Raw genomic sequence first — 24,468 nt, 5'->3', positions numbered from 1 at the left:
ATAGCTCTGTCTCTGGAATCTGGAATCTGTGCCCCTGGCTCTCTTGCAGGGAGCCTGAGGTGTCTGTGGAGGTAGGAGCTGTTTTCTGGGGCTTCACGATGGGTGTTCTCCGAATCTGACTGACCTTAATGCTCCCAAAGGCCTTCTCCTTTTAAGCGCTTTATACTATCGTTTTTTTCCTCTCCATCTAGACTATGAGGTGTGTGCCTGAGGACACTCCTTTATTTCTCTGGACTCTCCGTTGTCCTGCCCTGGCCTGGGAGATCAGAGGTTGAGCTGTTTTGTGGACCGCTGAAACTGCAGGGCGCTGGGCAGGGCCAGGCAGGCCACATGCTCTGTAAATGTTTCTTGACGAGCTGAGTGCTCTGGTTATTTAACCAAGGTTAGAGTGATAATGGATCTGGCTTGGGTCAACAATCAATCCTCATCATTCAGGGGTGTGCATTTACTTTCATTTCAGTTACTTGAGATTTAAGGCAAAAGCAAGGCACGTTGGTGGCCACGCCCTCTCCTGCTCCATTGCCTCACCCCAGGCCCCCCTCACGCAGAGTTGGTTCCGGCCCTGGAAGGAATTCTGAATGAAAGTTCTGTGAGACGCCTCAGTTGGTACTTACTGTACTGTAAGGATTTGTGACTTAGGCCAGTTGAGGCTGAGCTGCTTCTGAGAAATTTATGTTATGGTGCCATTTTTATGAGAAAATCAACTGGTCCCTAATAATTCAGTTGAAATGTTTTCAAATGCATACAAATAACTATGATTTTTCTGTATAACTCCAGTGATACCAGGATCTCTGGGTCTGACCGGGAAAGTCTGCTTGGCTGGCTTAATAGTGAGTTCATTCCATACCCTAGGCGTGGTTGTCCAACACAGTAGCCACCAGCCACATGTAGCTCTTGGACACTGGCAGTGTGGTGATTCTGAATTGAGATGTACTGTGGGTGTAAAATAACACCAGATTTCAATGATACAGCACAAGGGAAGAATGTAAAATAGCTCGTTAATCATTCATGTAGTAATTATACGTTGAAATAATATTTTTGCTTTAGCAAAGTATATTAATATTTAATTCGTTTATTTCTTTTTACTTTTTAAAATGTGACTTCCAGAAAATGTAAAATTATACATGTAGTTAGCCTTAGACAATGGGGCTCTGGTAGAACGTGACAATTATCAATCTGGCAAAAACCTACCTCTTTTATATCTGCCCCTGACTAGTCCCACTTTTCCTGAAGTTACAAAATTAGCTAAAGCACCTCACCTCCCATCTCTGTTCATTCTCAAAACTCTACTTTGTTTCCTGATTGAGTCCAAACTGAAGCCAGGCTTCAGCCTCCTATAGCGCTAAACATTATTTTCTCCTAGCATGACTTGTATTGATTCTAATGATGACAGCAATATTAAATGTATATAGAAACGCATAATTTTTAAAAAGAACTCATATCCTGTTATCAAATAGCTGTAAGTATGCCAAGGCAGTAATTAGGATTATCACCGTTTTCCAAGTGAGAAACCTAAGGATGAAATCACATTTATTTATTTAAACCCAGCCCTATTCTAGAAGGGGTTTTAACCCTCTGGCCATTTCAGAGAATGTGGCCTTTCCAAGATGACACAATGGCTGATAGAACTGGGACCCTAATGTTCTTCTTACCCTTTCTGCTACAGTGGTGGTTCTCAGACACAGCATCCCATGATCGGTTTATAAAGTATAAATAATATATATGTATATTATTATATAAAATATATTATATATAAATAATATATAATGTATAAAGTTTATAAAGTATAAAAGTAAAAACAGCAAAGTTTTTAGCTGACTTTCTTTTTATATAAGTCAGAACCGATTAAAGGATATTCAAAAATAATTTCTCTTTCATATACTGCACTCATTTATTCAACAAGAGCTTATGGAGTGCCTGTCTCACATAAGGCATAAACTTGGCCCTGGGGACACATCGATGAGCAAATAACAAGAGAGACATATCATCTAACAAACTGAGTCATAAGTAACAAGTAGAAAGGGCTGTGGAATCTACTCTCTTAACAACTTTCCAGCATATAATACAGTACTGTTAATTTTAGTCACCATGCTATACTCTATATCCTCAGAACTTACATCTTCGAGTTGGAATTTTGTATGCTTTGTTCAACATCTCCCCATTCCCCCCACTCCTCAGGCCTTGACAACTACCATTCTACTCTCTGTTTCTAGAAGTTTAACATTTTTTAGAGTCCACATGTGAGTGAGAATATGCAGTATTTGCCTTTCTCCTTCTAACATTTCATTTCGCATAATACCTTTTAAGTCCATCCATGTTGTCAAAAATGGCAGGATTTCCTTTTTTTTTTTTTTTTTTTTTTTTGGCCGAGTAATAAGCATGTGTGAGTACATGTCTGTGTGTCACATTTTCTTTATCCATTTTTCCATCAATGGTCACTTAGGTTATTTCCATGTCTCAGCTATTGTGAATAATGCTGCACTGAACATAGGGGTGCTGCTATTTCTTTTTATTTATTTATTTATTTATTTGACACAGAGAGAGAGAGATCACGAGTAGGCAGAGAGGCAGGCAGAGAGAGACGGGGCACGCAGGCTCCCCACCGAGTGGAGAGCCCAATGTAGGGCTTGATCCCAGGACGCTGAGATCAGGACCTGGGCCGAAGGCAGAGGCTTAACCCACTGAGCCACCCAGGCGCCCCAGAGTGCTGCTATTTCTTTCAGATAGTGTTTCCCTTTCCTTGGGATATATTCCCCCAAATGGAATTGCTAAATCATATAGTACTTCTATTTTTAATTTTTTGAGGAAACTCTGTACTGTTTTCCATACTGGCTGCACCAATTTACATTGCTGCCAAGAGGATGGTACAAGGGTTCCATTTTCTCTACAACCTTGCTGGCATTTATCTCTTGTTTTGTTTTGTTTTAAATGATAACCAGTCGAACAGGTATGAGGTGATACTTCATTGTGGGTTTGATTTGCATTTCCCTGAGAAGTGATCTTGTGTATCCTTCTGTGTACCGTCTGTATGTTTTCTTTGGAAAAATATCAAGTCCTCTGCTCATTTTTCATTGGATTTTTTTTTTTTTTTTTTTGCTATTATATGAGATCCTTGTATATTTTGGGTATTAACCCCTTACCAAGTAAATGGTTTACAAATACTTTCTCCCATTCTGTAAATTGCCTTCTCATTTTACTTTTTGTTTCTCTTGCTGTGATTATTGTAGGGATGTAGTCCCGTTTGGTTTTTGCTGGTGTTGCTTGAGCTTTTGAGGTTGTATCTAAAAATTCATTCCCAAGACCCATGTCAAGGAGGTTCCCCCTATGTTTTCTTCCAATAGTTTTACGTTGGGTGTCTTATATTTAAGTCTTTAATTCACTTAAGTTAGTTTTTGTGAGTGGTATAAGATAGGGGTCTGATTTCATTCTCTTGCATGTGAATACTTAGTTCTCCAACATTGTTTATTGAGTAGTGTATCCTTTTCCCACTGAGTATCTTGGAGCCCTTGTCAGTTATCATTGCTTGTGTACTCATGGGTTTATCTCTGGGGGACTGTTTTTATGCTAAAACCATACTGTTTTGATGACTAGAGTTTTGCGAAGCAGGATATTTCAGACCACCTGAGGGGCCCATGTTACGGCGTGTTCAACAACGATCTCTCATGAAAAAAAAAACCAAAAACTAAAAAACAAAAATACCAGACTTGTAGCCCTTGCCAATTTTCCTGCTGTAAATGCTCCCTTCCTGTCGGATACCTATTTTCCAGTAAGATGTCACCAAATGTGGACTTGGGAGGAGGTATATGGTTGCTCCCGTTATGTATCATTTCCACTATACAAACACAATAGATATTGGTAACTTCAAAAGTACAGATAAGGCTAAAATAATCAGGAAGCAATGAATTTTGAGTATGTGTTACCCTTGTTTTCAAAGTAATTTATTGAACTGGAATTTATATTATTTTTAGTAAACAACCACCTCACAAAACTCCTGCAAATTTAACAATCATTTTCTGCACACCTGAACAATTCAGCTCTAGCACACCAGTGGGCCTGGCATATTCCATGTAGCCACGATCCTTATCTAGAACAAGTCCTCACTGTCCCTTCTTCCTCTGTTCCTTACAGATCAGCAAACAGCAGCTGCAGACAGTCAAGGACCGGTTTCAGGCTTTCCTCAATGGGGAGACCCAGATCGTGGCTGACGAAGCCTTCATGAATGCTGTCCAGAGTTACTATGAGGTAAGTCTCACCATGCAGAAGAATGTCAAGACCACTCAATCCTGAAGCCCAGAATTTCCAGACTACTGTTCAGTGGGAACAGCAGCCTTAGCCTCGTACAGGACCATCCCTGCCACAGCAAAAGGGTTGATGACTGGTTACAGTTTTAAGAAATCACAGCGTTTTGTGCGGCGAAAACGAAATCGAAGCCCCTTGTTTACCAACTAAACAAGAAATTTATATGCAAAGCATTTGGCACTTTGCTTGCTTTATGTATGATTTCTTTTTTTTTAATAATTTTTTATTTTTTTATAAACATATAATGTATTATTTGCCCCAGGGGTACAGGTCTGTGAATCGCCAGGTTTACACACTTCACAGCACTCACCATAGTACACACCTTCTCCAATGTCTATAAACCCATGTATGATTTCTTGTTTAATCTGTACAACAGTCTCATGAGCAATGTCCTGATACTATTTCTGTTTTACCAGTAAAGCAACTGAGGCTCAGAAAGGGTTAGGTCAAAAAAAGGGGCGGGGGGCGTTAGGTCAATTACTCAAAGTCACACAACTGTTAAATGCCACAAGCGAAGATTTGAACTGAGTTGGGAGCTTGCCCTCAAACAACTATACCCTTTCTAAAGGATGTTCACATCTCCCAGGAGGGTGCCTTCACTAGCTTCTTGTTCTTTGTGTTACAATGGTGCTGTGAGTTCTTTTCTGTAAATGAGAACAGCATTCGAGGTCTAGTACTCTTCTCAAGAGAAAATCTGTAAGTGAGAGAATATATCCTGAACATATATCCCAAGTGAACTTTCAAACCTCTAGACCTCAGAGGTCTATTTATCAGGAAAGTGATTTGGAATTAGTATATTTAAATTTTATAATTATTCTTCCATAATGTACACATTGGCTATTCTTTATACATTATTAATTAGGTGGCTATGCCATACCTTCCTTTGGGCCATGTTAACTTGATGTGCATATTTTTAAAGTTATTATATGGCCATTAAAAGACATTTTACTTTAAAAAGAAGACTTTTTGCTTTTTTCTTTTAAAAAATAATTTAAAAATTATTTGTTTATTTACTTATTTATTTGGCAGACAGAGATCACAAGTAGACAGAGAGGCAGGCAGAGACAGAGGGGGAAGCAGGCTCCCGGCTGAGCAGAGAACCTGATGCGGGACTCGATCCCAGGAACCTGGGATCATGACCTGAGCTGAAGACAGAGGCTTCCACCCAGGCGCCCCAATTCTTTTAAATTAACATGTAATGTATTATTAGCCCCAGGGGTACAGGTCTGTGAATCACCAGGTTTACACACTTCACAGCACTCATCATAGCACATACCCTCCCCAGTGTCCATAACCCAGCCACCCTCTCCCTACCACCCACTGCCCCCCGGCAACCCTCAGTTTGTTTTGTGAGATTAAGAGTCTCTTAAGGTTTGAAAAGACATTTTATTTATAGTCATCTTTTTTCATGTGAACCAGATATTCTCTGTATTTGGAATGCTATGCCCCAATGTTATACCCATTGTCAAGGCTAGATTAAAACCATTAGAAACCAGCCCCACGCATTGAAAGTCTCACGGCATCCTGCCATATGCAACTCAAAGTAATAACAATAAACTAAAATAAATGTAAGGGAATCCAACAAACTCTGATTTTTTTTTCCCCCCATAGGATCGCTTCACTGGTTTTCTTTCTTTCTGTTTTTAATTATTAGGTAGCAAATTATCTCAAAACAAAAAGATTGCTGCTCCCACTTCACTGGTCTTCCAAACACATTGGGCACTCCAATCCTCAATAGATGCTTTAAAAATATTAGTTAATTGATTCAGTAACACTCTCCTTCCCACTTGCTGAAGTATTTGGCTCTTTTCACAGAGAGAGTCGAGTAAGACTGCAATTAGATCTTGTGCAAATACTATTGACTGGTTTGCTAATGAGTGTTTAATAGTAAACAGCCTTTGTCTCTGTGATGTTTGCTAGGTCCAGCCGCAGACTCATTTCAATGAAATTTCTATTTGTGTTTGTTTTAGAAATGTGGTTTATTTTTATATTTGTCAAATGTAAGCTTTTTGTTTTCATTTTACAAATAGTATTGATATTGCCATTAAGGATCAAACTTGTTTATCTGATGTGATACAATATTCCACTTGAATTTAACAGAAAGTGGAAATGAGATTCAGAACCATGATGATGGCATAGCAATGAATAACTTTAATATATTTAACTAAAGATTTTGTTGAGAAACCGCCGGGGAATGAAATTAGTTCTCCCCTTTTTTTCAAGTTCTGAAGCCAGTTCAGACCAGGCAGACGCTCACCAATAATTTTCCATGTTTAGAGTTATTCACCAATTTATAAATTTATAGATTGCAAATCTTAATTAGAAAGCTCATTTGACTAATGACATAAATTAAAAGAAAGTGCCATTTCTACCTATTAATTAACTTTGAAAATTAATAGTCATCACTGTGCTAATGAGTCTCTGGAAATTACCATTATATCTATAGTGATCCTGATATTTTTTTTTTCTATAGCAGCTAGTTTGTTGGTAAGAGCTTCTTTCTAGTTTGGTGTGAATACGGGCATTGTGAAATCATTGCGTAGTTAATATTAAGATTTGAGTCACAGGAAATAATGTGGCTAAATTACTTACTGTATTCACTAGTAAACTTTAGATTCTTGGGATGCCTGCTTCTGGGAAATCTAATCCTCTGATGCAAAGGTCCCCAATCAAAGGATCAAGATTAATACTCTCCTTGGGAGAGCTCCAAGTTCATTACTCCTCCCTTTTTCCCTCTCCCTTCATCCTTGGGCAGTGGAGAAGCTAGGGTTTCTTTCTCCATCCTCCTCCAGGATCCAATTGCTTCCTGGTCAGTACTGGTCTTGTTCAATTCTCTTTGGATTACAAGTGACAGACACCTAGGTCAAACTGGCTTAAGTCAAAAATGAGATTTATTTGCTCAAGCAACTTAAAAGGCCAGGAATAGACCTGGTTTTAGCTGTGGCTGGATCCAAAGACTCTGGAGATGTCAGCAGGATGGGTATCTTTCTCCCCACCCCTCAACTTTGTTCTTCCCTGTGTTGGTTCTCTGCCTGGGGAAGAACCTGGCGGCTTCAGGCCATGCCCTACCAGCTTGGCCACTGCAGGAGTGAAGAGAATACTCTTTGTGGAGAATCCCAGCAAAAGGCCCTAGGTCACTTGGTTGGGCTGGCATGGGTCATGTCTGGAGTCATTCACCATGGATGGAGGATGAACTAGACCAGGGGATCAAGGCTAGGACAGATATCACCTCTGGGTACGGTGAGCAGGCCCAGCCATACTGGAACCCTCTGTAGTGAGAGTGCAGTGATTTCTCATTGAGAAATGAGGGTCCTTTATACCAGAAGAAGGGGATGTATTTGCTGGGCAGGCAAAACCAATGGATATCCTTCTACATACATGTCCAATCTCTCTCTCTCTCCCTCTCTCTGTCTCTTACACACACACACACACACACACACACACACACACACATTCCACTCCACCATACCACACCTTCACATCCCAGTTTGCTAACGGTAATATTTTTAAACAACTTTTTCTCAAAAAGTTCTGAGATGACTCTACTAGAAAAAGTTGTTTCAGGCATCGGCTTTGTTTTTCCAAAGCAATAATGTTTTTTCAACATCCTAGAGTAGTAAAGAAAATTTTTTTAGATAAAATGAATAAGTAGGCTCTGTTCTTTTTCCACCTGGGCCCGCCCAGCCCGTTTGAACCCCGCTGGCCAACATTAGCATCAAGCCACTTGGGCATGGGACCTGAGCTGGGCCAGGGTAGTGGGAGTTTATTTTATCCCTTCCTGGTGGCCCTGATCGTCAAAGCCGATCAAGCAGGGCAGCAGATTAATCCTTTAATCTCTTGCATCCTGGCTTTGAGGGCTGGGTGCTGAAGTGGGTGCTCGGAGATCTGGGAGATCTGACCAAGTGACATCCCATTCCCACAGCTACAGTCTTGAGATGGCAAAGAGCTAATCCATGTCTACGGGGCCCCCACACCTTCCCTCTCAATGCTTTTGAAACAAATGTCTAAAACATAAGCCATCCTACCCTGCATTCTCACCCTCACTCCCCATCTCCCTGCTTCATTTTGGTTCCTTTGCATGCCAGTCCTGGCATCAGAGAAAAGAGGTGGATAGAAAAGATTTACAAAACTTTTCTCACTCAGAGCTTGCCTGGAAGGAAACATGGGGGGTTGGTGGGAAGTGGGGATGTAGAATGAGGCAGAAGATGTACAGACACCCATTTTAGAATGCTTCTGCTGATATCTAGGCTTCGCTGGTGAAACTGCTCTGATTCAGTTTGTTTCAGTTTATTTTGTTCTTATCTAATATCTAACAAAGTCTTAGCTGGCTTTGTTTTTGTTTTAAAATAATATTTATTTATTTATGAAAGATTTTTTTAAAAAATTAATATATAATATATTATTTGCCCCATGGGTACAGGTCTGTGAATCATCAGGCTTACACACTTCACAGCACTCACCATAGCACATACCCTCCTGGTTTTTTTCAAATTAACTTTGCTGTTATAAAACAGAATTTTGTAGTTGCTAACAACAAGGACTGACCAAGTGGGGGAGGAGCAAGATGGCGGAGGAGTAGGAACCTAATATCCTCGGGTCCCGGAGTTCAGCTAGAGAGTTATCAAACCATTCTGAACACCTACAAACTCAACAGGAGAGAGAAGAGAAGAAGAGCAGCAATTCTGTGAACAGAAAAACGACCACGTTCTGGAAGGTAGGACGTGTGGAGAAGTGAATCTGAGGTGATATATGGAAAAATAGACCAGGGCGGGAGGGGATAGAGTAGTGGAGCACAAAATCAGACCGTTAGAAAATCTTTTAGAAGTCTGCTCCATGGAGAGACATTGCTCCAGAGGCTCAGCGGGGATGCAGCCCTTGTGGGGACAGTGTGGTCTTGGGTCCTGTGGGGTCACAGAAAGATGGGGAGGTATCTGAGTGTGGCAGAGCTCCCAGGTATTGGAGGGGGGAAGCTAGCTGCAAAGACGGAGCCAAGATGGGGGTGCTCAGCCTGGGGTTTCCTTCAACTATGATCCGCAGCACAGTCGGGCCACTGCTCTTCAGGCAGGGACCCCACAAGTGGCAGATCTGGGGAGACCCCCTCTTGCTCCATTGGGAGGAGTAGCATGGAGGGCTCTACAGGCATCTGCTGGGTTTGGAGACTCCAAATGGGGTCATGCGCCAGAGATAGAAACGCTTGGTCACAGGCTGGGTGAGCACGGAGTGCTACCAGAGACCAGGGAGACAGGAGGGATTGGCTGCTTTTCTCTGAGGGCGCACTGAGAAGTGGGTCCCCGAGCTCTCGACTCCTCCAGGCCAGAGATTGGGAGGCTGCCATTTTGATTCCCAGCCTCCAGAGCTCTACCAGGGAAGGTGTTCAGGAAACAAAAGCTCCCAAGAGCGAACCCAAGCAGATTACTTAGCATGGCCCCTGGCAAGGGCAGTGCAATTCCACCTCAGACAAAGACATTTAAGAATCACTGCAAGAGGCCTCTCCCCCAGAACATCAGCAAGAACATCCAGTCAAGACCAAGTTTACTGATCCATGAGTACTGCAAAACTCTAGCACTAGGGGACAGCACATAGAATTCATGGCTTTTTTTTTTTTTTTTCTCATGATTCTTTAGTCTTTAAAAATTAAATTTTAAAAATTTTATTTTTTTTCTTTTTCTATTTTTTTTTAATTTTTCCTCTTTCCTATTTTAACCATCATCTTACCAATACCTTTTTAAAAATCTTTTTTATTTTAATTTTCATTTTTATAGTCATATACTATCCCTTCATTGTATTTCACCTTATTTTTGGTATATATTATAAGTTTTCCTTTCTTTGAAATTTTGGGATACAGTTTCTTCTAACAGACTAAAATATACCCTAAATCTGGTGTATTGCTTTGTTCTAGTCTCTTGCCTGATCATTCTCTCCTCCTTTTTTTTTTTAAATTTTTTTCTTTCTTTTTCAATCAACTTATCAATTCCTTTTTTAAAATCTTTTAAAATTTTCATCTTTATAGTTCTATTCCATCCCTTCATCATATTTATCCTTATTTTTGCATATATATATATGTTTTTTCTTTCTTTAAAATTTTGGGAGACAGTTTCCTCTAACAGACTAAAATATACCCAAAATCAAGTGTGTGACTCTTCTGTTTACCAGCCTGATCATATTTTTTTCTTTTCTTTTAGCCCCATTTTTGGACCTCTTCTGATTTGTTTAGTGTATATTTTTCTGGCATCATTGTTACCCCTTTAGCATTCTGTTTTCTCATGCATCTCTTCTTCACTGGACAAAATGATAAAGCAGAAAACTCACCCCTCAAAAGAGAACAAGAGGCAATAATGACAGCCAGGGATCATCAATATGGACATGAGTAAGATAACAGAACTAGAGTTCAGAATGATGATTATAAATATATTAGGTAGGCTCAAAAAAAGCATAGAAGATACTAGAGAATCTCTGGAGAAATCAAAGAACTAAAATCTAACCAAGTTGAAATCAAAACAGCTACGATAAAAAACAGTACGATAAAAAATGGAGGCTCTTACTGCTAGAATGAATGAGGCAGAAGAGAGAATTAGTGATACAGAAGACCAAATGATGGAGAATAAAGAAGCTGAGAAAAAGGGACGCCTGGGTGGCTCAGTTGGTTAAGGGGCTGCCTTCGGCTCAGGTCATGATCCTAGCATCCTGGGGTTGAGTCCCACATTGGGCTCCTTGCTCCACAGGGAGCCTGCTTCTCCCTCTTCTACTCTATCTGCCTGTGCGCGCTCTCTCTCTCTGACAAATAAATAAATAAAATCTTAAAAAAAGGAAAAAAAAAGAAGCTGAGAAAAAGACAAACAACTACTAGACCACGAGGGGAAAATTCAAGAAATAAGTGATATCATAAGATGAAACAATTTAGAACAACTGAGATCCCAGAAGAGGAAGTGTGTGTGGGGGGGTGTGGAGAAGGTATATTGGAACAATTTATAGTGGTGAACTTCCCTAATTTGGGGGAGGAAACAGGAATCAAAATCCAAGAGGCACAGTGAACCTCAAAGTCAAAAATAGGCCAACACCATGTCATCTAATAGTAAAACTTACAAGCCTCAGAGACAAAGAGAAAATCCTGAAAGCAGCTAGGGACAAGAAGTTTGTAACATACAATGGTAGAAATATTAAATTCACAGCAGACCTGTCCACAGTGATCTGGCAGGCCAGAAAGGACTGGCATGATATATTCAGAGCACTAAATGAGAAAAATATGCAGCCAAGAATACTATATCCATCTAGGCTGTCTTGAAAATAGAAGGAGAAATAAAAAGCTTCCAGGACAAACAAAAATTAAAAGAATTTGCAAACATCAAACTAGCCTGGTATTTACACTAAAGATACAAATGTAGTGATCTGAAGGGGCACATGCACCCGAATGTTTATAGCAGCAATGTCCACAATAGTCAAACTATGGAAAGAGCCTAGATGTCCATCAACAGATGAATGGATAAAGAAGATGTGGTACATATATACAATGGAATATTATGCAGCCATCAAAACCCCCAATCTTGCCATTTGCAACAATGTGGTTGGAACTAGACAGTATTATGCTAAATGAAATAAGTCAATTAGAGAAAGACAATTATCATGTGATCTCACTGATATGAGGTATTTGAGAAACAAGATAGAGGATCATAGGGGAAGGGAGGGAAAAATGAAACAAGACAAAACCAGAGAGGGTGACAAACCATAAGAGACTCTTAATCTCAGGAAAGAAATTGAGGTTTGTGGAGGGGAGGCAGGTGGCAGAGATGGGGTAGCTGGAGGATAGACATCAGGGGAGGGTATGTCCTATGGCAATTGCTGTGAATTGTGTAAGACTAATGATTCACAGACCTGTATCCCTGAAACAAATAATACATTATGTGTTAATTTTAAAAAATTAAAAAACAAAAACAAAACAAAACAAAACATGAACTGACAACTGGTTAAATTAAGCCATAATAATGATAATAATATAACAGCAATATAGCAACAGCAGCAGCAGCACAAAAACAATAACAACAGCAATAAGTTATTAAAGGAAATAACCAAGCTACAGAAAAGAAGAAAACTGAGCAGCTTAACCCCACAAAGCCAGGCAGCAGGATATAGTAGATACTGCATCGCTGGTATGACTCTCCTCCAACCCCATTCCGTTCTGGGGCCATCTCACTCTGAATCTGTGAATCTGATCCCCACAAGGAGAAGTCTTACCAGCTGACCTGAGGTTACAACCCACCCCATGGTGAAGGACATACTCCCATGACTGACAGTCCCACTGAGAGTGTGTGCTGTGGCAAAGACGTTCTCAGACTGAGGCACTGTGATTGGAAGGGGAAGGACCATTGGCAGGCATAAGCTGCAGGTGTCCTCACACTGGATGACAGAGCGTATTCAGTCTTTATGACTGACTTTTTTTTTTTTTTTTAATCTAAGTGAAGTAGAAGTCCATTCATATCTTGCTATATTTCTAAAATGAAGCTATATATATTTTCCAATAAGCAAAACCATTTTAACTCCTCGGTGGCTTTAAAACAGATGTTTCCCTAGGAGAAGAGTGACTACCCATGGTAAACTTTTGTTCTCATGGGGAAAGTGGAGCAAGGAAGGAATTGGCAGGGGTCAGAGTGGTTCAGGAGGGTATGTTGTGTCTGCAAGATGTGGGGTTGAGTTCTAGCTCCACTGTGCACTGGCTGTGGGACCACAACCAAGGCTGAGCCTCAGTTACTTTGTCTGTACAAGGATCTTCCTGCATGATTGTGGTCAGGATTAAATTACACACACACACACTCTCTCTCTCTCTCTCTCACACTCACTCACTCCTTTACCCTTAATCTGGCACCTGGAAAGTGCCATCATAAATATATTAGTTTGGAGGGGGAGGATGGTGCTTATTCACATCTGCTGCACAGAAACAGTAGGAAAGAGTTGAAAATTCATAGAATCAATCCACTCCCTACTTTCAAGGCCTGGGTTTGAGGTAGGGGAGGTACAAGGTCAAGGCTGGGGGCCAGGGTAGAGAAATAGGAAATGTATGGAACTGCTTTTGCTGCTAACCTACCACTGCCTACTGCTTCTAAAGTCCCAGATCTCTTCTAAAATTTGCCCCAGGTTCTTTTACTATTGGTGAAAGGTATCTTTTGAACCCAAAGGTGCATTTTATTTTAGAAACTGACATGCTCCTTGATTCAGTGAAGGTAAAATTTGTAATTTTTCCATGTAGGGAGAGGTGTTTTAAGTGATTGTAAAGTAAAATATAACATAAAAATGATAAATATGTACTACAGAAATTATAAAAAAAAAGATGATGTAGAAAATGATTTTAGAAAAAATCTAAAGCACGTGGTCGGAAAAACCACTTATAATCCCGTCACTCCAGACAACCACTACTAAATGTTAGTATGTATCTTTTCAGGTATCTTTAAAGTGTCTATACACATAAAGATAGCTATTTGATTTCTAAATTAACATTATCAGGAGAATAACAAAAAAATACTACTAACCCACTTGTTTCACTTAGCACAGTAGGTTTCAGTTTCCTTCCTACCCTTGCAAAGTCACAGTTAGGACATATTCTCATCAGTTTTACTACCTGTACCGTTCTCAATCCAGGGTCATACTCCTATCCCCCAACTTCACTGTACCTCTACCATTAGAATTAACTGCTTTGACAATCTATCAGGACATCTTTTCGTTCTAATGAGAAAATATTATCTTTTTTCATGGCTTCATGATATTCTATTTAAAAATAATAGCTAGGTGCAACCACTCTGGAAAACAGCATGGAGATTCCTCAAAAAGTTTAAAATAGAGCTACCTTACAACCCAGCAATTGCAGTACTGGGTATTTATCCTAAAGATACAAATGGGTATCTTTACCCATCACCTGTAGTGATCTGAAGGGGCATGTGCACCCGAATGTTTATAGCAGCAATGTCCACAATAGCCAAACTATGAAAAGAACCTAAATGTCCATTAGCAGATGAATGGATAAAGAAGATGTGGTATATATATATATATATATATATATATATATATATATATATTATGGAATACTATTCAGTCATCAAAAGAATGAAATCTTGCCATTTGCGATGACATGGATGGAACCTAAAGGGTATTATGCTTAGTGAAATAAGTCAATTAGAGAAGGACAACTATCATATGATCTCCCTGATATGAGGAAGTGGAGATGCAACTTCTAAATGAAACAAGATGGGATCAGGAGGGAGACAAACCAAAAGAGACTCTTAATGTCACAAAACAAACTGAGGGTGGCCAGGGGGAGGGGTGTAGGGAAAGGGTGATGGACATCGGGGAGGGTATGTACTATGGTGAGTGCCGTGAAGTGTGTAAGCCTGGTGATTCACAGACCTGTACACCTGGGGCTAATAATATATGTTTATAAAAACATTTTTTTAATTAAAAATAAAAATAATAGCTGAATTTTATTACATTCAGTAGTAAATGTAATAAGCACCATTATATACACTATGTTCAGCAATTTTTTAAGATTTAAATTCAATTAACCAACTTGCAGTACATCTTTAGTTTCAGATGTAGTGTTCAATAATTTATCAGTTGTGTATAACACTAAGTGCTCATCACATCACATGCCCTCCTTAAGGCCCGTCCCCCAATTCTCCCCTCCCCCCCACCTATCTCCCCTCCTGCAACCCTCAGTTTGTTTCCTACAGCTAAGAGTCTCTTATGGTCCCCCACCACCCCCAATCCCGTGACTTCCCATTCTCTTTTCCCTCCCTTCCCTTATGGTCCTCTGCCCTGTTTCCTATATTTCACATATAAGTGAAACTATATGATAATCGTCTTTCTATGATTGACTTATTTAGCTCAGCATAATACCCTCCAGTTCCATCCTCATCAATGTAAATGGTAAGTATTCGTCATCTCTGATGGCTGAGTAATATTCCAGTGTGTGTGTGTATAATCATATCTTCTATTTATCTATCAGTGTACATCTCAGCTCTTTCCACACTTTGGCCGTTGTGGACATTGCTGCTATGAATATTGGGGTGCAGGTGGGATGGTGCTATTTTTAACTTCTTGAGGAACCACGATACTCTTTTCCACCGTGGCTCTACAGCTTGCATTCCCATCAACAGTATAAGATACTTTCCCTTTCTCTGTATCCTTGCCATTTGTTGTTTCCTGATTTGTTAATTTTAGCCATCCTGACTGTATAAGCTGGTATCTTAGTGTGGTTTTGATTTGCATTTCCCTGATGCCAAGTGATATGGAACATTTTTTAATGTGTCTGTTGGCCATTTGTAATGTCTTCTTTGGAGAAGTGTCTGTTCATGTCTTCTCCTCATTTCTTGACTGGATTGTTTGATTTTTGGCTGCGGAGTTTGGTAAGTTCCTTATAGATCTTGGATACTAGCCATTTATCTAATGTCATTTGCAAATATCATCTCCTGTATGCTGGGAGTTTTAGCTTTGTTGGCTGGTTCTTTTGCTGTGAAAGAAGTTTTTTTCTTGGTGAAGTCCCAATAGTTCATCTTTTGCTTTTGTTTCCCTGGCTTTGGAGACGTGTCTAGCAAGAAGTTGCTGCAGCTGAGGTCAAAGAGGTTGCTGCCTATGTTCTCCTTCAGGATTTTGATGGATTTCTGTCTTACATTTAGGTCTTACATCCATTTTGAGTTTATCTTTCTGTGTGGTATAAGAAAGTGGTCCAGTTTCATTCTTCTACATGTGGCTGTCCCATTTACCCAGTGCCATTTATATGCTCACCAGTTGATTTGCATTGGTTCAGTGAATCCTCATCTAAATCCTACATAGGGGTGTTGTTAGGATTCCCATTTGAAAGATGGGGTAGCCAGACCCCAGAAAGACTAAGTAACTTGGTCAGGTGACAAAGCCAGCAACTGGTAGGGTTGGGACTTGAATTCTGGGCTGTATGATACCAAAGTCTACTCTTCCCAGTACCTGTGTACCATTCATTAGCAGCAACCAAATTGTTGTGGGTGTTTTTAACCTTATTTACTCTAAGTTCTAGGTATTTTTCTTATTTATGTCAGAATGACATGCTTTTTTAGAATGGGAAAGGATCAAAAAGTGGGAGCTGGGCCAGCTTTACCCTGTACCCTGTACAGTCATTAAATACTGATATGTGTGTTTGTGTTTCTAAAACAACCTTGAGGTTGCTTGACTCTGGCAATAGAGGGAACGATTGATGGATGAGGTCAAGTCACTGAATTGACTGCCCTTCGCCATTCTGTATTTGTTTGTTTATCTTCCATCTCCCATTATGACCTGTCTGGGAAGTTGGCAGAGCAGCAGGAAGGATTTATGGATGTACTGCATGGAACTGTGCCTAGGGTTGAAGTCTCTTGCAATAGCCACCAAAAAACAAAACAGGAAACAGAAACACCAGCTACAGCTCCCACTACAAATGGGTTTCCGGGGTGGTTTTAGAGACACCCAAGCACATCGGTACTCAGGTGCCATGTTCACTACAGGGTGAGGCTCGCCCAGACCCTGCTGACACTTCCCCTCTGACAGACCGAAAAGCTAAGACAGATGATGTGTCTGGAAAATTAGTTTTCTGCTGCCACTCTCTCTCCCCTTGGCTGTGTTGTCTCCTGTTTGGCACTTCATCTTTGTTGTCTCCTCAGTCTCCAGCCTCCTTCCTCATGCTCTTGTCATTCTACTCATCTCCCCTTATTCTGGAGCCTGACAGTCATATCTTATCTCTGGACAGATGAAGCCCTCTGTTTTTCCAACTCCTTTCAGTTTGATCTTTGTCAAAGAAGGCTGGCTGGATTAATCCCATGTGACAGCAAAGGAGGGTGAGGGTTCCAGAAGTTAAGTGACTAGGTCATCCACTAGTGGTTGAATAGATATTTGTTGAGTAGCTCTTTATACAAAGAAGGGTCTATGTGAAGCAGACAATGTGTGCAGCATCCACGGGTCACCCAGTCAGTTATGGATGCCAGCTAGGAGCAATATCCAGCAACCTCATTTCTTATTCCTATTGTCATGTCCCTTGGAAAACCTAGCCTCTGTCCATTGTTTCAAGAGACTGGTATGATGTGCTTGCTTATTTTCCCTTCACCTTCTTGCTCCCCTCTAGATACAATCTCAATAGGGTCTCTGCTCTGAGACAGCTACTTTGTTTGTTCATGTTGTTCATTCACTCATTCTTAACACAGCACCAACTATGTGCCAGGCACTGTCTTAGGCACTCAGAAAAAGGATTGGGAAAAAAAAAATAGATGTAACTCCTGCCTTCCTGGGACTTACAGTCTAGCTGGATCTCAGATATTAACCAAATAGTCACAGAGACAAATGGCAGCTGTGGAAGGGCTTTAGGGGAAAGGAATATGGTGCTAAGAGCTTATAAGGGGGGCCTGCTCCAGGTTTGTGGGACACTGATAAGGACAGATGGGAGGAGAGTATAGGTGTTGATCAAATGTTTTAAGTCACTGATGTTCATTAGTGCTGACAACAAAGAGTTAACCCTTTTCCATCCCCACCATCATCATCACTCATTGGTGCTCCTGCAAGTGCCCCCTGACCTGGCCTCCTACCTATTCTCTTAGCCCCCATCAGGTTGGTTTTCCACTTTAAAGCCAGAAAATCTGAACTTGATCATGCCATGTCCTTGCTTAAAACCTTCAGTGACTTCCCAGTGCCCTTCAGATGAAGACCAGTATCCTTAATATGGCCTCCCATACCTTCAGCCATTCAGCTCCTTCCTGCCATTGGTCACACTCCACTCCTCACTGCCACAGACACGATGGCTCTGCCTATTTCCTCAGACGCTCAGGGTCTTTACATATATTGTTTCTTCTCTCTGAAATACCCTTTCTTTTTTTACCTACCCATCATTTACATATCATTTTCCTCCAGGAAAGCTTTCCTGACTCTATACCAGAATAGATTCCTTGCTATAGACACCCATGGTCCCATGTACTTTCCCTTGTAAACACTGGTCCCAGATTGTAATAGTTCTATGGAAGTATTAGGATGATGTCATGGAGACATGAAGGCTGGATCCACATCTCTTTGCTTACCACTATATTACTGGCACCTGGCACAGTGCCTTCTCCCTAGTGAGTGCCCAAAAAAAAGAGGATGGATGTGATCATGAAGACTATAACTATTACAACCAAAAGGGCAACCTCCGTTTTTTTGTTTTTTTGTTTTTTTGGTTTTTTTTTGTTTTTTTTTTTTTTTGTAGTTCAATTCTCTTCATGTACAACTAAGAAACTGGAGAACCAGAGAGGGGAGGTGACTTATCCAAGGTCATACAGCAAGTTAGTAGTAGAACTGGCGTGGGACTATGATTTATATATAGCTCCTGCCTCAATACAGAAACATCCTCTCTTTGCCTTGAAACTTTCATGTTCTTTGAGACCTGGACCTGTAACTGAGATACAATATATCAGGTAGATGGAGAATCTGTCTGCATTAAACATTATAGATTTTCAGGAAAATTCTTTATTTCATTAAAGCTTATAAAGCCTGAGGATTTAGTTGAAGCTCTTTTTCTACAATTGATTTTTTAAATGAACTCTAAGGTCTCAACTGAGTACCAGTTAGTTTCCAGGCACAGAGAAGCAGACCCTCAGCCCTCCTTCTTTTTTAAATTAGATCATTAATCTGGCAGTAGATGGAGACCACCTTTCGAACATCTCTCCTCCCTGAGGAAGGTTTTGTGATGAAGCAGGAGGCATTGAGATGTCCCCCAAGCACTGCTGTCTCCTGGCTAACAAGGGCATTTCCTGAAATCTGACAGGGGAGTGAACATTTGTTCTGCCTCTGGAAGGATATTTATGCACCTTCTGAAGTGTGGCCAGGACACAGCTCAAAAATGTCAGATGTTTCCTCTTCATGAATATGAAGGAGCAATTTCACCACCTTGTATTATACCCCAGAACCATGTAACTTGTGTACACGTCCACATGGTGGGCACTGGAGCAACAGTAAACTGTTCTTAATGGATGGCTTGGTCCCAGGGTGCAGGCAACACCAGCAAAACAACCAGCAGTTCTCCAGCAGACAGAAGAGGTTCTGCACCAGGCAGGCAAGACCCTTAGGGAAGGAAGGAACCAGGGTGAAGGAAAAAAACAAACAAACAAACAAAACAACCTTTGTCATCAGCCAGTTTGAGTTATCAAACTCTGAAGTCTTGGTTTTTAGTCTACAAGATGGACTGAATATGATGCCTAACTTCCCTATTCATTTGCTTTCGAAGTGCCAGGCTCTATAGGAGAAGTGCATGACATTGTGGGGAACATGAAGGGCACAGCCCTAATGGAGTTCACATTTCAGGAAGGGACACATTAAATACATACTTACACCCTGTCCTTGTTCAATTTCAAGTGTGGTGAGTATCCTTGAGAGGATAGAATGAAATATAAATCGTGGTTAACATGTGTCAGACCTCATGCCATGTACTTTGCACTTAACAGTAACAGCCACGGTGGGGTTTTGGTCCAGGGTGACGATGTGGAAAGACCCTGAGCTCACCTCCTCCACAGGGACAAACCAAATCTGCACTTATTTATGGAGCAGTTCTTCCTGAGGAACAACTGAGGGCTGACTGAATAGCTTATGTATGACAAAAGCTGAAGAGACCACACAAACCGTAAGCGACAGGGACAGGGTGACTAAAGGGACTTGCACACCCAAAGCTGCCAACTGCAGAAGGGAGAGACCTACTGATGGACCCGGAGGGCACAGGAAAAAAGCCACAGTTTATTTTTTTATTTTTTTAAAATATTTTATTTATTTATTTATTTGACAGAGAGAGAGAGAGAGAGATCACAAGTGGGCAGAGAAGCAGGCGGTGGGGGTGGGGTGAAGCAGGGCCCCGGCTGAGCACAGAGCCCAATGTGGGGCTTGATCCCAGGACCCTGAGATCTTGACCTGAGCCAAAGGCAGAAGCTTAACCACCTGAGCCACCCAGGTACCCCAAAAGCTGCAGTTTAAAAGAGCAATGAGTTGGGGGAAATTGGAAGGGGAGGTGAACCATGAGAGACTATGGACTCTGAAAAACAATCTGAGGGTTTTGAAGAAGGGGCAGGGGGTGGGAGGTCGGAGTACCAGGTGGTGGGTATTAGAGAGGGCACGGATTGCATGGAACACTGGATGTGGTGCAAAAATAATGAATACTGCTATGCTGAAAATAAAAAAAAAAAAAAAAAAAAAAAAAAAAAGAACAATGAGAATACAAAGGGACTCGTCCTAGAAAGCCATCAGCTGGCCAGGGAGCTGGTGGAACTCTGGGTCAGAGAGGCTGGTGAGCCGCAGGTTCATACCCCTTACACATGACAGGAGCAGGGGTCTGGAAGCCATAGCACGCTTGTTGCCTCAGCAAGCGCAGGGCCCCTACCCCACGCCAGCACCATTGGCCCCCCTGCAAGGTGGCCCCAGTCCTCTGTATACCCAGATATCTCTGGTTGGCGCTCACTAAAGCTCTAGCAGCTGCGACACTGGTACAGAGCGCACCAGAACACCCTGTGGCCACACCACTTGAGCTCTGGGCACCCCAGTGCACAGTGCTCCAGAACCTGATAGCCCATGCCCACATCTGCCCCAGCCCCTCCTCCGACCCCCAAGAGGGCACCCCCTGGGCAGAATGCTCCAGGAACCCCACTCCATGCCCGCCTTGGTTCTAGTCACCCAAGGACCTGGGTTCCAGGTCATGCATGTCCTGCATGGAGCAACTCAGCCAGGACCTCACCTCAGCTCTAGTCACCCCCTAGGGCACCCCCTGCAGTGAACACTCTGGGACACGCTGGCTTGTAAGAGTCGGTGAGATCATGGAGGAAAAGGAATGCTCATGAACTGTTGGGGAGAATGTAAACTGATGCCGTCACTTCAGAAAGCAGAGTGGAGGTTCCTCAAAAAATTAAACAGAAAAATACGATATGATCCAGTAAATCCACTACTGGTATTTACCCAAAGAAAACAAAAACACTAATTTGAAAAGATCTCTGCACCCCTCTGTTCAGTGCAGCATTATTTACAGTAGCCAAGGTATAGAAGCAACCTAAGTGTCCATTGATAGATGAAAGGATAATGAAGATGTGCGGGGGGGTGTGTACATGGACACCCTTGAGCATATTACTTAGGTATAAAAAAGAATGAGATCTTGACATGTGCTACAACATGGATGGACCTAGAGAATGTTATTCTAAGTGAAATAAGTCTGATAGAAAAAGACAAATGCTCTATGATTTCACTTATCTGTGAAGTCTCAAAGATGGAACAAATGAATAAATAAAAAGCAGAGATGGACCCATAAATACAGAGAACAAACTGGTGGTTGCCAGTGGAGAGGGGGTAGGAGATCGGCAAAAAATAGGTGTAGGGGAGTGGAAGATACAGGCTTCCAGTTAGGGAATGAAGAAGTCCTGGGATAAAAAGCAGAGCATAAGGAATATAGTCAGTGGTATTATAATAGCATTGTATGCTGACAGATGGTAGCTACACTGTGGTGAGTGTGACATAACATATAAACTTGTTGAGTCACTATGTTACATGCCTGAAACTAATGTAACATTGTATATTGACTATAGTTCAATGTAAAAGATCAAAAAGATAATAATAACCGTAATAACAACCCATATGACGTCACTATGGGCCACTTGTTAAAGTGGCTGTCATATTTGAATCCATTTAATCCTCATTTAAAAGTACCTATGATGTAGAGACTACTATTATCCCATTTTAGAGATGAAATACTGAGGTACAGAGAGGTTAAATTGATGAGGGAAACAATAACCAATAAGTGGCAGAGAAAGAACCCAAGTTGTTTGAGCAGAGTCTATGTAGTTTATGCTGCCTCTCATATCACTGTTCCAATGTAATCCTTTTAACAACCTGGTAAGTACTATTATTATTTTCATTTTCCAGAAATGGACACAAAATCAAAACATGTAAGTGACTTCTCTGAGTTCACAGAATGAGAGGCAGGATGCTGGTCCCTCCCGAGGTGCCCATAATGGTGGTCAGCCCAGCCCTCAGCCCTAGGAAACTGGTATTTCCAGGGCTGAATCCCTAATATATTTCCTGTCCCTGTTCTTGCTCAGGTGTTCCTGAAGAGTGACCGTGTAGCCCGTATGGTGCAGAGTGGGGGCTGCTCCGCCAATGACTCCAGGGAGGTCTTCAAGAAGCACATCGAGAAGAGGGTACGCAGCCTTCCCGAGATTGATGGCCTCAGCAAGGAGACTGTGCTGAGCTCCTGGATGGCCAAGTTTGATGCCATCTACCGTGGAGAAGAGGACCCCAGGAAGCAGCAGGCCCGGATGACAGCCAGTGCAGCCTCTGAGCTGATTCTGAGCAAGGAACAGCTCTATGAGATGTTCCAGAACATTCTTGGGATCAAGAAGTTCGAACATCAGCTCCTGTACAATGCATGCCAGGTAAGTTGCCTCTCTCTGGGGCCTGAGCTGTGACTAAGTAGGGTTACTTTATTACTTCTGTGTGCCCTAGGCACTGTTGTCTTCATGGGTCACTTCTTGATTAAAAAAATAATAATTAAAATTATATTTTACAACTGCATTGATAAAAATTTACTATAATCCAGGGAAGAATATGTTCATGTTTATCTTCTGGTTTTAAAAGAAATGAAAACATTTTTGTACACCCCTCAAAATCTTGTGGACCCAGGCACTGTATATCTCCTGTCTAATAGGTAACTTGGTTTTATGATTATGGCCTGACTCCCATGTGTTGACAAAGCTAAAAGATCAAAACAGTTTTTTGTAAAAATGATTTTGCCTTTAAAATATATGATGTTTACCAGTTGAGCAGTTTATACTTCCTTAGCTGGGGTGACAAATGGACTTAGTACCCCATCAGAAAGCTTCTAGAAGGTCAGGGTATATCATACCAGTATATTAGTCACATCATGAATTTCCAAGTGCATTTGAGGGGGCTAGCTGAGACTCTGCTTGGGCCCACTCAATGTGGGCCTGTATTTTCACTGGATCAGAGATTGTGGGAGTGAGATGCTCTACATCTTCCTATCCTACCTAATCTTTACATTATTTATTCAACAAATATTTATTGAGTGAGTGCCTACTTTGCAGTCTTTGCAAATTTTAGGGAGTATCACTAGGAAGCATTTTTAAAATTCCCATTCCCAGGCCCCAAACCTAGAGATTCTGAGTCTGCATTTCAGGGCAGGGCTCAGGAATCTGCATTTTAGGCAAGGGCAAACTGGTAGTTTTATTGCCCTTCTCCTTTTGAGAACCATTAACAAAACTCAACTGTGTTCCAGTTTCCCTAGGCTAAATCTGCTCTAAGGTAGGTTAAATTAAGACACTATAGTATATTGGCCGAGTTATGCCTTGCTGAGAATCAGACAGACAGAGGTAAATCCTAATATGACCTTCACTAGCTTTGTAGCCTTGGGGAGTTAGTTAACCTCGTCACATATGAGCTTGGGATGAAATTGTTGTAAGGATTCAATGTGGATAAAACCTAGAGCAACATGGGACACTTTAAAAATGGTGGCAGTTAAAATATAGTCAGTCTAAAAGAAGAGGCAAAAAGTCTACAGAACAGTGCCATAAATGCTTACCATAAGAACTACAAGATTTTGAGGCTTACTTCTTTTTGTCTTCATGGCTACCCTCTAGTTCAAGGCTCCCGCAACTCTTACCTAAATGACCACAGTGTCTACCCAGCTGGTGACCCTACCTCCTCTCTTGCCCCACAATAACATGCCCACCACACAACAACTAGTGCAAGCTTTTTAAAATATAAATTGGATCATGTCTTTCTTCTGTGTAAGACATTTCAGTAGCTCCTCAACATCTTTAGAGTGACATCCCAACTCCTCATAAGGCTTGAGGCAATGCGTGAACCACTCATGTTTCCCCCACATGCTCACTCACTGGGCTTCTTTCTGTTTCCCCAGTGCACCAAACTGGCTCCGGGCCTTTGCATTTGCTCTTCACTCAGCTGAGAATGCTCTTTGCCAAGCCCTTTGCATGAATGCCCCAGCTTAAATGGCAACTTCTCTAAGAGGTCTTCCAAGACCACCCCATCGAAAGTTCTTTCTTTCTTTTTTTTTTTAATTTTTTATTTTTTATAAACATATATTTTTATCCCCAAGGGTACAGGTCTGTGAATCACCAGGTTTACACACTTCACAGCACTCACCAAAGCACATAC

The 24,468-nt window shown here is 41.3% G+C and overlaps 1 protein-coding gene across 1 annotated transcript in view; it reads left to right on the top strand.

The window, feature by feature from the left end:
- CADPS (calcium dependent secretion activator) overlaps positions 1–24,468 on the top strand; it is a 472,322-nt gene that overhangs the window by 99,678 nt on the left and 348,176 nt on the right. The window contains 2 exon segments of the mRNA XM_059390086.1: positions 4,129–4,242; positions 22,377–22,709. Coding sequence (XP_059246069.1) covers positions 4,129–4,242; positions 22,377–22,709 — 447 coding nt within the window.

Source organism: Mustela nigripes, chromosome 2 (genome assembly GCF_022355385.1).
Source record: "Mustela nigripes isolate SB6536 chromosome 2, MUSNIG.SB6536, whole genome shotgun sequence".
Lineage (NCBI taxonomy): Eukaryota > Metazoa > Chordata > Mammalia > Carnivora > Mustelidae > Mustela > Mustela nigripes.
This window is presented reverse-complemented; position numbering and strand designations above follow the sequence as displayed.